We start from the raw sequence: 14,887 nt of genomic DNA, 5'->3' as shown, positions 1-14,887 counted from the left end.
AAGCTAGTACAAGCAGTACAGATGAGATACAACAGATTGGAATAGTGGAAACTTAAAACTATAAAAATCAGGATGCAATTACAATATAATGCAGATAAAATACATCAAAAAGTAAGAGAGAATGCAGTTAAAAAACCGGCCTAACCAGCAAAATCGATACATGGAAAGAAGCGTTAATGTGCGTATGTGCCAGGAAAAGCTACGTCATAGGCACGCATGAGCGTCAATCATAGGCATGCCTTACTGAAGTGCATAACTGACAAACATCATAAGCGCATCTCAAGGGGGTGAAGTACCAGAAAATCATGAAAATGTGAAAACGCAAGACATATACGAGTATGCTTTTTTTCTACACAACTTCTGCAGGACATACCCTATGTTTCTGCCTTATTTTTTATCAACTTCCACTCTCTTGTAATCGGCAGCCCAAATGTGCATGAAACGCATCTTTAATACGAGTGCCTCAGATGCGTTTTTAACAAACACATACTGTACAGTGTTTCTCCGAAATAAGACCTACCGCGAAAATAAACCCTAGCATCATTTTCGTGGTAGGTCTTAATATAAGCCCTACCCCAAAAATAAGTCCTAGTCCCGGGATTCACCGGCAACTCTTCAATCTGGTTCCCCCCCCCCCCCCCGACATCATCAGTAACGCGGAAGAGTGAAATCCCTGATGGACAAGGCCAAGCAGACTGTTTAGAGTGCTGCCGGCCCAACGCTGTTTCGGTTGAAGGTAGGGCTCGCTCACGGTCGTCGGGGAGGGAAGGATGGAGGGTCAGCAGGGGTTCAACTGGGGGTGGGAGGTACTCACTGGTTTTGCTGCACAAGGGATGGAAAGGAGGGAGGAAAGGATAGATAGAAGCTGGGCAAGGGTTCTGCTGCACGAAGGATGTGAGGGAGGGAAGGATAGAAGCTGGGCAAACCTGCTGCACAGGGGGATGGGAGGGAGGGAGGGGAGGAAAGATGCTGCACATGTGGAAGAGAGAAAGGAAAGAGGAAGAATTGGGGTGAAGGAGAGATGATATGTGCAAACCCCGAAAATAAGACCTAGTGCTTTTTTTGGGCCCAAAATGATTATAAGACACTGTCTTATTTTCGAGGAAACAAGGTATATGTATGTATGGTGCCTCCCAAGTATGATCCTTACTACTTAGGATGATGAATATGTATCCATATTTTTTTTTAAACTTCCACCTCATACAATCGGCAGCCTCAGACCACACACTTTCCACAAATGCGCATGAGATGCGCCTTTAACACACGCACCTCAGACTTGCTTTTAGCATGACCAGCACCTCCTGACCTGCCGTTAAATTTGGAGCGTTAAAGGCCGGCACTTCATTTGATGCATCATCAGGCAGTGTCTGGGCATCGGCCAGTGTTCATTTTAATATTGATGAGCTTGTTGTAATACATTTCCATATGATTATTGGAGGCTGCTACAACGCACAGAAAAGACCTGTGATTTTTTTTTCTTTAAGAAGTTGTTGTTTTTTTCCAAGCATTCACGGTTATTGTGTCTGCCTCTATCAAGGCTATAATACTGGAGTAAGTGAATTTATTAATTATAAATAACTAGTATTTTAGCCCGTTACATTAACGGGTGCTCGAATATATGTCTGTCTGTCTGTCTTTATTTCCGTCTCTCTCTCTCTCTCTGTCCTGCTGTCTTTTTCTGTCTGTCTCTCTCCCTGGCCCCCTTTGTCTGTCTGTCTTTCTATGTCTCTCCCTGTCCCTGTGTCTTTCTTCTTTTCTTTCTGTCTCCCTTCCTCCTCCTGGTGGTAGAATATATGTCTGTCTTTCTTTCTGTCTCTCTTCCTCCCGCTGTCTTTCTTTCTGTCTCTCTCCCTCCCTGGCTTCCTTTGTCTGTCTGTCTTTCTGTCTCTCTCCCTGCCCCTGTGTCTTTCTTCCTATCTCCTTCCCTACTTCCCTGTCCAGCAGCCGCAGCATTCCCTCTCCCTCTATTTACCGCGAGAGGAGCCTGCACGGACCTAACAGCCCGAGCCCCCAGCAGTGTAACTTCCCGGAGGCTCCTCTCACGATCGCCACCTTCTCCAATGCAGGAGCGGCTCTTGAGAGGAGCCGCTGCAGCGTCTTTGAGAAGTTGAAAAAAACTTCGGCCCGTCTCCGTGCTCGGCCGCGGCGGGCTACAGTTGCCACGGCCTGCAGCCGCCGACAGCCGACATCCGCCTTGCCGTATTTTTTTTTTTAGTTGAAAGACGCAGCGGTGGCTCCTCTCATGATCCCCACCTGCATCGAAAGTCCGACTCAGGCGGGGATCGTGAGAGTAGCCACCGCTGCGTCTTTCAAAGAACCGTAAGCCGCGCATGCGCACTTCCTATGGGTCGCTACAGCTCACGGAAAACGGACCCACGCGATGGGAGTGCTCATGCGCGGCCTAGCGTTTTATTATATTAGATATAAAAATCTTTTACTTGTCATGACACTGAAATTATGGACTAATATAACCATAATACTTCAGACAAATGAGCAGTCTAGCTGTTAGAACAGTAGGGTGAGACCTAGGGAAGCCAGAATTCAAATCCCAGTTCTCCTACCGACATTCCTTGCAATGTTAGACAAGTCACTGCATGCACCCTCCATGGTCTTAGGTACATACATCCATTTGATATTAAACCTGTTAGTCAGAGAATAACCTATTCACCTTGAGCCTGGGGTTGGAAAGGAAAAAAAATCAAATCTTAATAGCAAAAGAATATATGAATCTGCTATTACCATCTACGTTTTTATGAAGACAACCTAAAAAAAATGTAAACTATCTCAAAGCTATTTTCTTGATAAATAAATGCCTTGCTCAAACCAATTACAGAGGGATACTTAATTTTATTTTTCCTTTTCAGCAGCAAAATATGTTTATGGGGAAGATAAAAAGAGTATATCAGGACATCTCCTGTTCAAGCCATTCCGGATGTAAAAAGTTTGTGAATTTCAGATAGGAAAAACACTGGAAACTGGAGCAGCTGAAATATCCTTGTAAAAGTCTAATTAAGTATCACTGCATCATCTGTATTTTTTTAAATTTTTCCTCCCTAACCAGCTTTCTTAATTTTCGGTCAGGAAACCAAATAAAATTAAAGCAGATGTGTTTGTTTCTCCCATGCCAGGTACTTCCAAGACTGTGTGAAACTTAACTGTTTATCCCTAATGGCTAATTTAATAGTCCTGTAGGCAATATGTGGTTAAAGTCTGGCAGCTTTCAAAATTGTGAAGGTTAACCCTTTAATTGACTGTTGTTGATTTTTATTTTGGAGTATTTTTTTCTTAAATTCACCCTATCTTTTACTTTTATTGAGAACATACCATTGGAATAAGGGACTTTATTTGTAAATGTAATGTATAAATCTGTTATTTGTTATGTAAAATTGAAATTACAGCATTGTTTAATTGGCTGAACAGGATTATTTATTGAATTATAAAAATAACCCCCTCCCCCTTTTACTAAGCTGCGGTAGAGGTTTCCATCACGGCCTCCGGAGCGCTCAATGCTCAGACACTGCTCCAATGCTCATAGAATTCCTATGAACATTGGAGTATTCCGTGCCCCGGGCCACAGTACTAGAAACATCTACCGTGGCTTTAGTAAAAGAGGGCCAAAGATTACCGTTTTGAAGATAACAGCAAAGCCACCTTAGCCTCTGTCAATTCTTGGTCACTGGCTACTGAATCTGACCTCTTCAAAATAGTTTTTGATAGGATAGCGTGGAGCTGACGGCATTATGACAACTGTGTATTCTACCATGGCAACATGTTGCTTGTTGCACTGACCTTCTATTTCCTTGTGCAGCTCAGCAATAAAGAAGCATGATTATTTTGTGCATTCTATCCCACCTCCCATCCCTTTTCTTTCAATTTTAGATCCAACCAGGAACTAGTGACAGCAAAATTTCAGGATAGTCCCTAAAAAAACACAAATCATACTATGCACAGAATGATACATACACAGAATGATACATAAGCCTGTTGGAAAAAATGAAACCGCCTTGGCTTTTTAGCTTGTTTTAGATTCAGAAATCTGACGGTGTGTCTTACCACATGCACCCAGCCTCCCATCTGTCTGTAAAGTATGCCCTTACTGCTCTTACAAAGGGCACCTATGTCTGCTGGATTTCTTAATTAGCAGAGAAGAAAGAAAACTCATTAAAGGTTTATTTACAAAAAGATTATTGTGCTGTAGAATCACAGAGTAATTAGAATGTTTTTATTTCAAAACTAGATCTGTAAGTTTAAATTTAAAGGGAAAAGCACAATTCTTAAAACACTTATTGAACTAGGTCCATATGTTTTCTGGGAAAATGTTATGTAGCTTTACCTATCCTGAAAATATGTTTGCTGTAGGTTGAATGATTGCGGAGAAAATGTATATACAGTATACCCTCACGTATTCGCGGTTCAGACTTTGCGGACTCAGTCATTCGTGGTTTTTTCCAAGTCTCCCCAGTCATAATTATTTCCGCTCGGAGCCTCTTTAAAAAAAGTTCCGAAAGCAGAAGACGGCAGGAGGCAGAGCAGATTGGCAGCCAACTGCAGATGGGCAGAAGGCCTCGGCACCTCCGGCAAGTTCCAAGTTTTTTTTATAAAAGCAGCAAAGTGGCGAGCCGCCATCCCTTCTCCCGCCTCCGATCCCCGCTCCTAAACCACATCCAATATTCACGGTTTTTCACAATTTGCGGTCACTCCTGGAACGTAACTCCCGCAAATTTCGGGGGAGTACTGTACACAAAGACAGAGCACACACACATGAGCAATTTTTTGAATTTTTTAAAAAAAAAGTTCTACAAAAGAGGATCACGAAAAGACCGTGTAAAGCTCTGATAAATTCCCGCTTATTCCCAACAGAAACATACTTTTTGTGTTCAACATTGTCTCAGGGTTAAAAACTGAAAATGTAAGACACCATTATAACACATTAAAACATGGTCTTAGAAACTGCAGAAAGACACTTTTTTTTTTTCTAAAATACATAAAGACAATCAATCCATGGAGTATCAGAGAACATGACAGTAGGGAATGGCACGGGGACAAATTTGGCCCTGGCCCTTTCCTGCAAGCTCTGCCTTAACCACACAAGCCTCGAACACTTATGATTTTAAAGTGTTTGAGGCTTGTGCAGATAAGGACGGATCTCGCGGAGACGGGGCAGGGATAGAGAGATCCCGCAGGGATGGAGAAAATTTGGCCCCGTGTCATTCTCTACGCACCTATGCTATTATCACTGTAATTCTACTGTGCTCTGCATCCATCACCCCCTGTGGTGCGTCAGAACAGAAGGCCTATTGAACAAGGTGGTGTTGACACCTGAGTGCTTTGAATAACATTGTCATTAAAACTAACATTTTATAGAATAATGTCAGCATGCTTGGATACAGCATGAAATGCATTTGTTTAGTCCCTACCGCACTGAAGCCTCAGCCTAGGAGTTAGAATGGTGTTTATATGCACAGGAGGCAGACCAGAAGGATAGGATACTATCAGGTAAAAGGAGAGTAAAACAAAACACATAGAAATCCCCCCCCCCTTTACCAGAATATTCAGGGTTCTGGGACACTGATCCCCTGACCTATATGCTTAGAGAAATTCTCTGCCAGCTCCCACAAAACTGTTAAACAGCTACATTTTATCAGATATATACAGTACATGCAACCACTCCACCCCCAGGGTAGAAATCCTCTGAGTATTAGATGCTTGGTTTGTCAAGCAGCTCTCAATAACATGAGGGGATTTGGAACAATGCTGGGTTTAAAAAATAATAATAATATGCTTCTTAAGTATTGCAGGCCAGAGACCCTAAGGCAAGGAAGCCAGCATAGGAAGTCAGTCAGATCGTTATAAAGCAAACCACTGGCTCAGTATACACGTCTGCCTTCTCAACATCAAATATAATTAAGATCATATTAAATATTCAGGAAGTGAAAATGCAAAAGAAGCAAAAAATACACACAAAATAGTGGCATGGGCCCCTGCTCTCCTGCTCACTCACGGTTCTAAAACTGCCACCCGTTTCTTTAACGGTGCAGTCAAATTGCTCCCATGGTCCAGTGAAACAGCATCCGTGGTTTGATCTGTCAGTACCACCGATACCAGAGCAAGAAAAGCGACCTTTTACAGGCCAACCCTCTCCCCCCCCAACCAACCCCCCCGTACCACCAGCCATTATCAAAGCAGAATCCTTCTGACCGTCTCCCCCCTGCCCCCAGGCACCGCAGTGGGTAACAGTGGCTTCTCTCCACTGCAGCATCCACCCCAGATCCTTGGAGCCTGCAACACTCAGCATTCCAAGCTGTTGCATTACCGCAGGCGTATGTCAGCGAAATCCACAAGCCAGTTTTAATTATTAAAAAAGAAAAAAATAAAATAAAATCGAAAGAGAAAACATTTCCTAATTACCTGCGTTCTGCACCGTCCCGGGGTCGCAGGGTACCTCCACAACGCTGCATCCCCACCCTCCTACCCCCTGCAATTCCCTGGCTACAATGTACAGCACAAGACAAGAAGAATCCAGATGTGTTTTCAGCCAGACTCGGCTGCTGCTGCTGCTGCTCCCTAGAAAACAAAAAGCCATGCCAAGCAGCCCTGCGAGAAAAGGAAGAACTGGAGGTGTCCACTTACGCCCGAGCTTTAGGGAACCCCATAGATAAGAGAATGTCCAGGGACGACCCATGTTTGACTGTCCCAGCCTTGTGCTGTCTGTGCCTTCTTGGGGTGACTTTGCTGTACAGGTCGTCTCTGGCGGCCATGGTCGGCGTGCAAGTCACTGTGCCATCGTGACAGTGTTCTCAGCCATCAGACACACGCGCACACACACACCACATACAAAAAAAACCTCCCCGAGCTGATAAAAGGAAAGCAGCTGGTGTGTGTGTGTGTGTGTGTGTGCGTTATTTTACAGCAGCTCAGCATGCACGAGGCAGCTTCCTGGTGCAACACCAGCAGCTACTTATAAAGTCATCCTCGGGCTAGGAAGTGACTTTTTCAAAATCTGCACTGAACTTGCTCCCGAGATTCGGCTTTGCCGCCCTTCTTTACCCCTGGCAGCGTGGGTGCCACACACGAGCCAGGCCGTAGCAACTTCCTCTGCTTTAAGCTCTAACCGTCAGGAATTCGCAGGGAATGATTTTTGAATGGATCAAAAGGCAGATGTCTGGTGGGCAGAGGCTCGCCTTCCTGTACAGGAGCCCCTCCCCTCTCTTAAAGGGGCAGTGAGCTCGACACGGATCCAAGCAGGCGGCCTGCATTTGCATTTTTCTTCCCTCCAGACCACTGCAGCAATAGCCTTTTTTGATCAGAGCTAGGGTGGGAGCTAAGGCAGAAGACCCCCCCCCCAGCTTTAAACTAGACCTCATCAGAGTTCTCCAAAGCCCAGCACTCATATATAACCTCTACAGTTCTAAGTAATTGTTCACTGTTCTCAAACACTTGCTTGGGGTTAAGGCAGGGGTCTCAAAGTCCCTCCTTGAGGGCTACAATCCAGTCGGGTTTTCAGGATTTCCACCATGAATATGCATGAGATCTATGTGCATGCACTGCTTTCAATGCATTTTCATTGGGGAAATCCTGAAAACCCGACTGGATTGCGGGCGGCCCTCAAGGAGGGACTTTGAGATCACGTGGACAAGCTCCATTACAAGTACGACAACCTGGAGCAGTTTCTCCTCTAGGACCTTAAGCTGCCTGGTAACACTGGTTGCTCTGTATAATTATAGGTTAATAAATGGTGGTTCTCACAAAGCTTTGTGAGGTTAATTGGTTGGCAGTAGGTGTGTCCAGGTAACATAATAAGTGAAGCAGGAAGCTGCAGCTCCTTTTGCAGATTCAGTACAATAATCTTGCTGACAGCATAGACACTATGGGGCTCGTAATCAAAACGGAAATACGTCTAAAATCCCACCTAAGTCGGCATTTGGATGCCTAAATGACAGGTCATCCAAATGTCAATAATCGAAACGGCTTCTTAAACGTATCCAGGGACATTTTAGGTCTCTGAATGCTGCTGTGCAGAGCTGAACGGGCCATTTTTGGAGGAGTGGTGAGGGCAGGATTTGGGCGTGATGTGGGCTGACCTAGACTTAGTCATACCGTAGGGATAATTGAAAATTTTACGAGGCCGCCTGGACAGAACTTATAGGTTATGCCTTAGGCGATCTAAAACCAGGTCTAAGTGCCCAGAAGGTATCCAAAGTGAACAGATAACCACTGCAGACACAAAGTACAGACCCCCCACAACCTCTCCCAGTGATCACTGACCCCCCTCACACTGCCATAAAAATCAGAATAAAAACATACAAACCTGTCTCCGTAACATCATCACCTGCCATAGGAAAGCCTAGTAGAGCTGCAAAGAGGTCTCTTAATTAGCCTGGGTGGGTGAGCTAGTGAACCATAGAGAGGAGAACCCAGGTCCATAAGCCACTCTAACCACTACATTCATGGTGGAACATGTGAGCCCACCAAACCACCCCCAAAACCCTACTGTACTCCCATATAGGTACCACCTGCAACCATAAGGTAGGTATAGTGGGTTTTGGGGGGGGGGGGGGCTCAACATTACTTATATGGGAGTTCTGGTGAGATGTTTGGAGTCTATTAAATTTGTGTGGCGATTTTTGCTATTTTTGTTATTTTGGATTGGCTACAGTATGGAGATTGATTGACATTCAACTTTGGATAGTGTTCTCACGCCCGCTTGTAGGACTGGAGCTGTTGGAAGACTGGGTTTTTTGTGATGGTTTTTCTTCTTTGAAGTGAATTTTGACCATTTTTTTTTCTGAAGTGGGTTTCAATGATTGTTTTATGAGTCAGAAGGTTAATGAGTGGAGTTTGTTTGATTAAGGTGTGCTTCTTTGACTACTTCAGGCTTTCTTGAATTGAACATTGCACTGTTGGAACTGAGGGGTTTTTCTCCACTTTTTACCTATTTGGGACAGGGATTGTAACCTCTTCAGAAGAGAGTACAGTTTCTGTTTGAGGATTGATCATTTTCTTGCTCTTGTCCTTTGGGAAATTTTCTGGGTATAGTTAATATTAAAACCCACAGAGGTAGTGTTTTTCTTTATTATTATTACTAGCTGATGCCCCGGCGTTGCACGGGTATTTAATTATAGCAATAACACTGTAAATGGATTCAAATAAAGATACTTTATAGTGGTGAATAAAATTATTTTTTTACAGCTTAATAAAAAGTACAATATTCAAATTATAATGTGAAATATTTGACAAAATGAATACAATACAACTAACGCAAAACGTGATTATAAACAACAATTTTAGTTTCACCTCCTGGAGCAAGAACATATAAATTGTTGGGTGAACCCACCCTTGAGCAAGCAACATAGAGTTGTGGGCCGAGAGACCCCCAGAACATATCACCCCAGGTAGTGAGGGATCTGCATACCAAGTTTCGTTCAAATCGGTCAAGCCGTTTTTGAATTACAGTGAGAATGGCAGCTTTTTACATTTTTTCCATTGACATGAATGGGTGAAATATGATTTTCTGTTTGTAGCTCCGCCCACGTGTGCAGGTGGGCCGTGAGACCCCCAGAACATATCACCCCAGGTAGTGAGGGATCAGCATACCAAGTTTCGTTCAAATCGGTCAAGCCGTTTTTGAATTACAGTGAGAATGGCAGCTTTTTACATTATTTCCATTGACATGAATGGGTGAAATCTGATTTTCTGTTTGTAGCTCCGCCCACGTGTGCAGGTGGGCCGCGAGACCCCCAGAACATATCAGCCCAGGTAGTGAGGGATCAGCATACCAAGTTTCGGTCAAATCGGTCAAGCCGTTTTTGCGTGATCGCGGCACATACACACACACACACCTCCGATTTTATATATATAGATTACGGTGTTATTATGTATTGAATTTCAAACAAAGGTACAAGTAAAAACATGCCACAGCATTTCCATATTTATATATAAAAAAAAGGAAAAACAGTTTTGTAGAAAAATAATATCTATAAATCCTCTTTAGGCCCCAAAAGGTGAGGGAGACAGCATAAAGATAAGGAGATTAAAAAAGCAGAAAAAAACAATTAAGTACATAAGAAGAAAGGTCATTAACATCATTACCTCCACACACTCATTCTCTCTGCATCAGTTGGATGAAACAGCATGAGAAATCCCTAATTTCTTGGTAACATAGTAAATGACAGCATGGTTCATCCAGTCTGCCCAATAGTCACATTCATTATACATTCATAGTTACATTTTTTCTTTAACATTTCTGGCCAATACACCATAGAAGTTTGCCTGGTACCGTCTTTAGGTTTCTACTGCTGGAGTTGCCATTGAAGCTCACTCCTGCCTATCCTAAACATCCTGTCACTGGAACATCTTTCAAAGCCCTCCCCAGCTCATCCTAAACCAAATCACCATATACGGGACACAGACCGTGCAGGATTGCCCAGTACCAGCCATAAGAACATAAGAATAACCTTACTGGGTCGGATCAATGGTCCATCAAGCCCAGTAGTCCGTTCTCATGGTGGCCAATCCAGGTCACTAGTACCTGGCCAAAACCCAAGGAATAGCAACATTCCAATATCTGAAAGAATAGCAAGTTTCTGGAACCCCAATGAAAGCAACATTCCAGAACTGAGATTGTGATGTCATAATGCCTCATTCCACAGTGTCTCAGAGCCAACCTCATCAGTGATGTTACAATGGCTTAATTGTCCTATACTTGGCTCACGAAAGAACATAAAAAATAGCCTTACTAGGTCAGACCAATGGTCCATCAAGCCCAGTAGCCCATTCTCACGGTGGACAATCCAGGTCACTAGTACCTGGCCAAAACCCAAGGAGTAGCACCATTCCATGCTACCGATCCAGGGCAAGCAATGGCTTCCCCCTTGTCTTTCTCAATAACAGACTATAGACTTTTCCTCCAGGAAATTGTTCAAACTTTTCTTAAAACCAGCTACGCAATCCGCTCTTACCACAACCTCTGGCAATGCGTTCCAGAGCTTAACTATTCTCTGATTGAAAAAAAATTTCCTCCTATTGGTTTTAAAAGTATTTCTCTGTAACTTCATCAAGTATCGCCTAGTCTTTGTAATTCTTGACAGAGTGAAAAATCGATCCACTTGTACGAGTTCTACTCCACTCAGGATTTTGTAGACTTCAATCATATCTCCCCTCAGCCGCCTCTTTTCCAAGCTGAAAAACCCTAACCTTTTTAGTCTTTCCTCATACCATTCATTTTCTAATTAGAGATCCTCTGTGTTCATCCCACGCTTTTTTGAATTCCGTCACTATTTTCATCTCCACCACCTCCCTTGGGAGGGCATTCCAGGTCTCCATCACCTTCTCTGTGAAAAAAGGATTTCCTAATATTACTCCTAAGTCTGCCACCCCACAGCCTCAGTTCATGCCCTCCAAATTCACAAAGGCTCTCAGCTGTTTTGGCTGAATATATATATATTTAACCCCTAAATATTTTATCAAACATTTACAAGGGTTAGGGTTATCAGATTTGTTGAAGCAAAAAGAAGACAGTGACCCTCAGCTCATTTTATGGCATAGGCTCAGAAAGCAAATAGGGTGATATAGTAACATAGTAACATAGTAGATGACGGCAGATAAAGACCTGAATGGTCCATCCAGTCTGCCCAACCTGATTCAATTTAATTTTTTTTTTTTTTTTAATTTTTCTTCTTAGCTATTTCTGGGCAAGAATCCAAAGCTTTACCCGGTACTGTGCTTGGGTTCCAACTGCCAAAATCTCTGTTAAGACTTACTCCAGCCCATCTACACCCTCCCAGCCATTGAAGCCCTCCCCTGCCCATCCTCCACCAAACGGCCATACACAGACACAGACCGTGCAAGTCTGCCCAGTAACTGGCCTAGTTCAATATTTAATATTATTTTCTGATTCTAAATCTTCTGTGTTCATCCCACGCTTCTTTGAACTCAGTCACAGTTTTACTCTCCACCACCTCTCTCGGGAGCGCATTCCAGGCATCCACTACCCTCTCCGTAAAGTAGAATTTCCTAACATTGCCCCTGAATCTACCACCCCTCAACCTCAAATTATGTCCTCTGGTTTTACCATTTTCCTTTCCCTGGAAAAGATTTTGTTCTATGTTAATACCCTTCAAGTATTTGAACGTCTGAATCATATCTCCCCTGTCTCTCCTTTCCTCTAGGGTATACATATTCAGGGCTTCCAGTCTCTCCTCATACGTCTTCTGGCGCAAGCCTCCTATCATTTTCGTCGCCCTCCTCTGGACCGCCTCAAGTCTTCTTACGTCTTTCGCCAGATATGGTCTCCAAAACTGAATACAATACTCCAAGTGGGGCCTCACCAATGACCTGTACAGGGGCATCAACACCTTCTTCCTTCTACTGACTAAGCCTCTCTTTATACAGCCCAGCATCCTTCTGGCAGCAGCCACTGCCTTGTCACACTGTTTTTTCGCCTTTAGATCTTCGGACACTATCACCCCAAGGTCCCTCTCCCCGTCCGTGCATATCAGCTTCTCTCCTCCCAGCATATACGGTTCCTTCCTATTTTTAATCCCCAAATGCATTACTCTGCATTTCTTTGCATTGAATTTTAGTTGCCAGGCATTAGACCATTCCTCTAACTTTTGCAGATCCTTTTTCATATTTTCCACTCCCTCTTCGGTGTCTACTCTGTTACAAATCTTGGTATCATCTGCAAAAAGGCACACTTTTCCTTCTAACCCTTCAGCAATGTCACTCACATACATATTGAACAGGATTGGCCCCAGCACTGAACCCTGAGGGACTCCACTAGTCACCTTTCCTTCCTTCGAGCGACTTCCATTAACCACCACCCTCATGAAAGGAATGGAAAGCAAAGATTAAAATGTTATCATGCCTTTGTATTGCTCTGTGGTGCGGCCTCACCTTGAATACTATGCAGTTCTAGATCCGCATTTCAAAAAATATATAGCAGAATTAGAAAAGGTACAGAGAAGGGCGGCAAAAATGATACAAGGGATGTGATGACTTCCCTATGAGGAAAGACTAAAGCAGCTAGGGCACTTCAGCTTGGAGAAGAGATAGCTCAGGGGAGATATGATAGAGGTCTATAAAATACTGAGTGAAATGGAACAAGTAAATATGAATCACTTGTTTACTCTTTCCAAAAATACTAGGACTAGGGGCATACAATGAAATTACAAAGTAGTAGATTTAAAACAAACTGGAGAAAATATTTCTTTACTCAATGGATAATAAAACTCTGGAATTTATTGCCAGAGAATGTGGTAAAAGCAGTTAGCTTAGCAGGATTTTAAAAAGGGCTGGATCATTTCCTAAAAGAAGTCCATAAGCCATTATTGAGATGGCTCAGGGAACTCTACTGTTATTCCTAGGATAAGCAGCATAAAATCTGGCAAATCTTGGGATTTTGCCATGTACCTGTGACCAGGGCTGGCCACTGTTGGAAACAGGATACTAGTCTTAATGGATCATTGGTATGTTCCAGTATGGCAACTCTTATATTCTTATGTGGCGTAAAAGCTCTATGCATGTATTTGTCTGCATGCCAATTTTGTAACAGGCCATTTCAGTACATAAAACACTGTTTTACTCATAGAAATTCCTTTGAAAATTACCGTTATCTTTTTGACCACAGGTACAGGGAGTGATAAAGGGTACATATTTTAAGTTGAGAATGTTGAGTAAGCTTCCTCCTTTTTTGTCTCCTTAGACACAATAATATGAGCAGGGTACGCCCTAGGGCAGGGGTGCCCACACTTTTTGGGCTTGCGAACTACTTTTAAAATGACCAAGTCAAAATGATCTACCAACAATAAAATTTTTTTAAAAACACAAAGCACACTGTATGCAGAGAAAATGTTAATTATCATTTATATTCCAGGGGATTTTCAAAGAGATCAAGGCAGATGACTCTATGCACTGTCACCTCAGTAACAACCATGCAAAAATAGACAAATATACTCCCCTCCCTTTTCACTAAACTACGATAGCAATTTTTTTAGCACAGGGAGCTGCACTAAATGCCCCGTGTTGCTCTCAATGCTCATAGGCTCCCTGTGCAAAAAAACGCTATTGCGGTTTAGTAAAAGGGGGCCATAGTGCAAAATATAGACAGCAGATATATATTCAGACACATTATAATCACTAAATTTAAAATAAAATCATTTTTCCTACCTTTGTTGTCTGGTGATTTCATGAGTCTCTGGTTGCACTTTCTTCTTCTGACTGTGCATCCAATATTTCTTCCCTTCTTTCAACCTGTATGCGTCCTCTCCTTCAGACCTCATCCCTCTCCCAACTTTTTCTTCCTCTCTCCCTGCCCTTTCTTTCTCCCTGCCTCCCTTTCTTTTTTCTTTCTTAATGCCCCCTTTCTTTCTTTCTGTTTCCTTTCTTTCCTTCTGTATCCTTGCCTGCCCCCTTTCTTTCTTTCTACCTGCCCTCCCCCAAGCCACTGCCACCGCCATCGGGGAACAGGTCCCCAAGCTCTCCCTGCTTCCCTGCGTCGGGTCGACCAGCATTCCTCTCTCCAATGTCAATTCTGCCATCGGAGAGGAAGTTCCAGGCCAGCCAGACAGCGATTGGCTGACCCGGAACTTCCTCTCAGACGGCAGAATTGACATCGGGGAGAGGAAGGCTGATCGGCCCGGTAGATTGTGAAGGCAACGTGAGTCTATCACGGAGCCTGGGATGGGCTCCGCAATCGACTCACTTTGCCTTGGCGATCTACCTGTCGATCTTGATCGACGTATTGGGCACCTCTGCCCTAGAGCATTACAGGCAATATGATTCCCTGGCCTCCACACTTGAAAACAGCAAATAAGCTTGAAGTTAAGTTTTACATTTTTGAGTGAAGGAGTGCCCTAAGCATGGGTTTGAAAGCTCTTAAAAGCAGCTC

At 43.4% G+C, this 14,887-nt stretch overlaps 1 protein-coding gene across 3 annotated transcripts in view; it reads right to left on the bottom strand.

Moving 5' to 3' along the window:
* The window catches only part of UBASH3B (ubiquitin associated and SH3 domain containing B), a 208,398-nt gene extending 201,236 nt beyond the window's left edge, over window positions 1-7,162 (bottom strand). For 2 of the 3 annotated variants that reach the window (XM_033919229.1, XM_033919231.1), the window contains exon 1: window positions 6,631-7,162. In XM_033919229.1, the coding sequence (XP_033775120.1) occupies window positions 6,631-6,758 (128 nt within the window). In that variant the 5' untranslated portion in view covers window positions 6,759-7,162. Of the gene's footprint in view, window positions 1-6,408 lie in introns of all 3 variants that reach the window. The other variant, XM_033919230.1, reaches the window with a different exon arrangement.
* Between the last annotated feature and the right edge of the window lie 7,725 nt (window positions 7,163-14,887).

This window comes from Geotrypetes seraphini, chromosome 13 (genome assembly GCF_902459505.1).
Source record: "Geotrypetes seraphini chromosome 13, aGeoSer1.1, whole genome shotgun sequence".
NCBI lineage: Eukaryota > Metazoa > Chordata > Amphibia > Gymnophiona > Dermophiidae > Geotrypetes > Geotrypetes seraphini.
The sequence above is the reverse complement of the archived record's forward strand: the minus strand, read 5'-3'. Positions and strand labels throughout refer to the sequence as shown.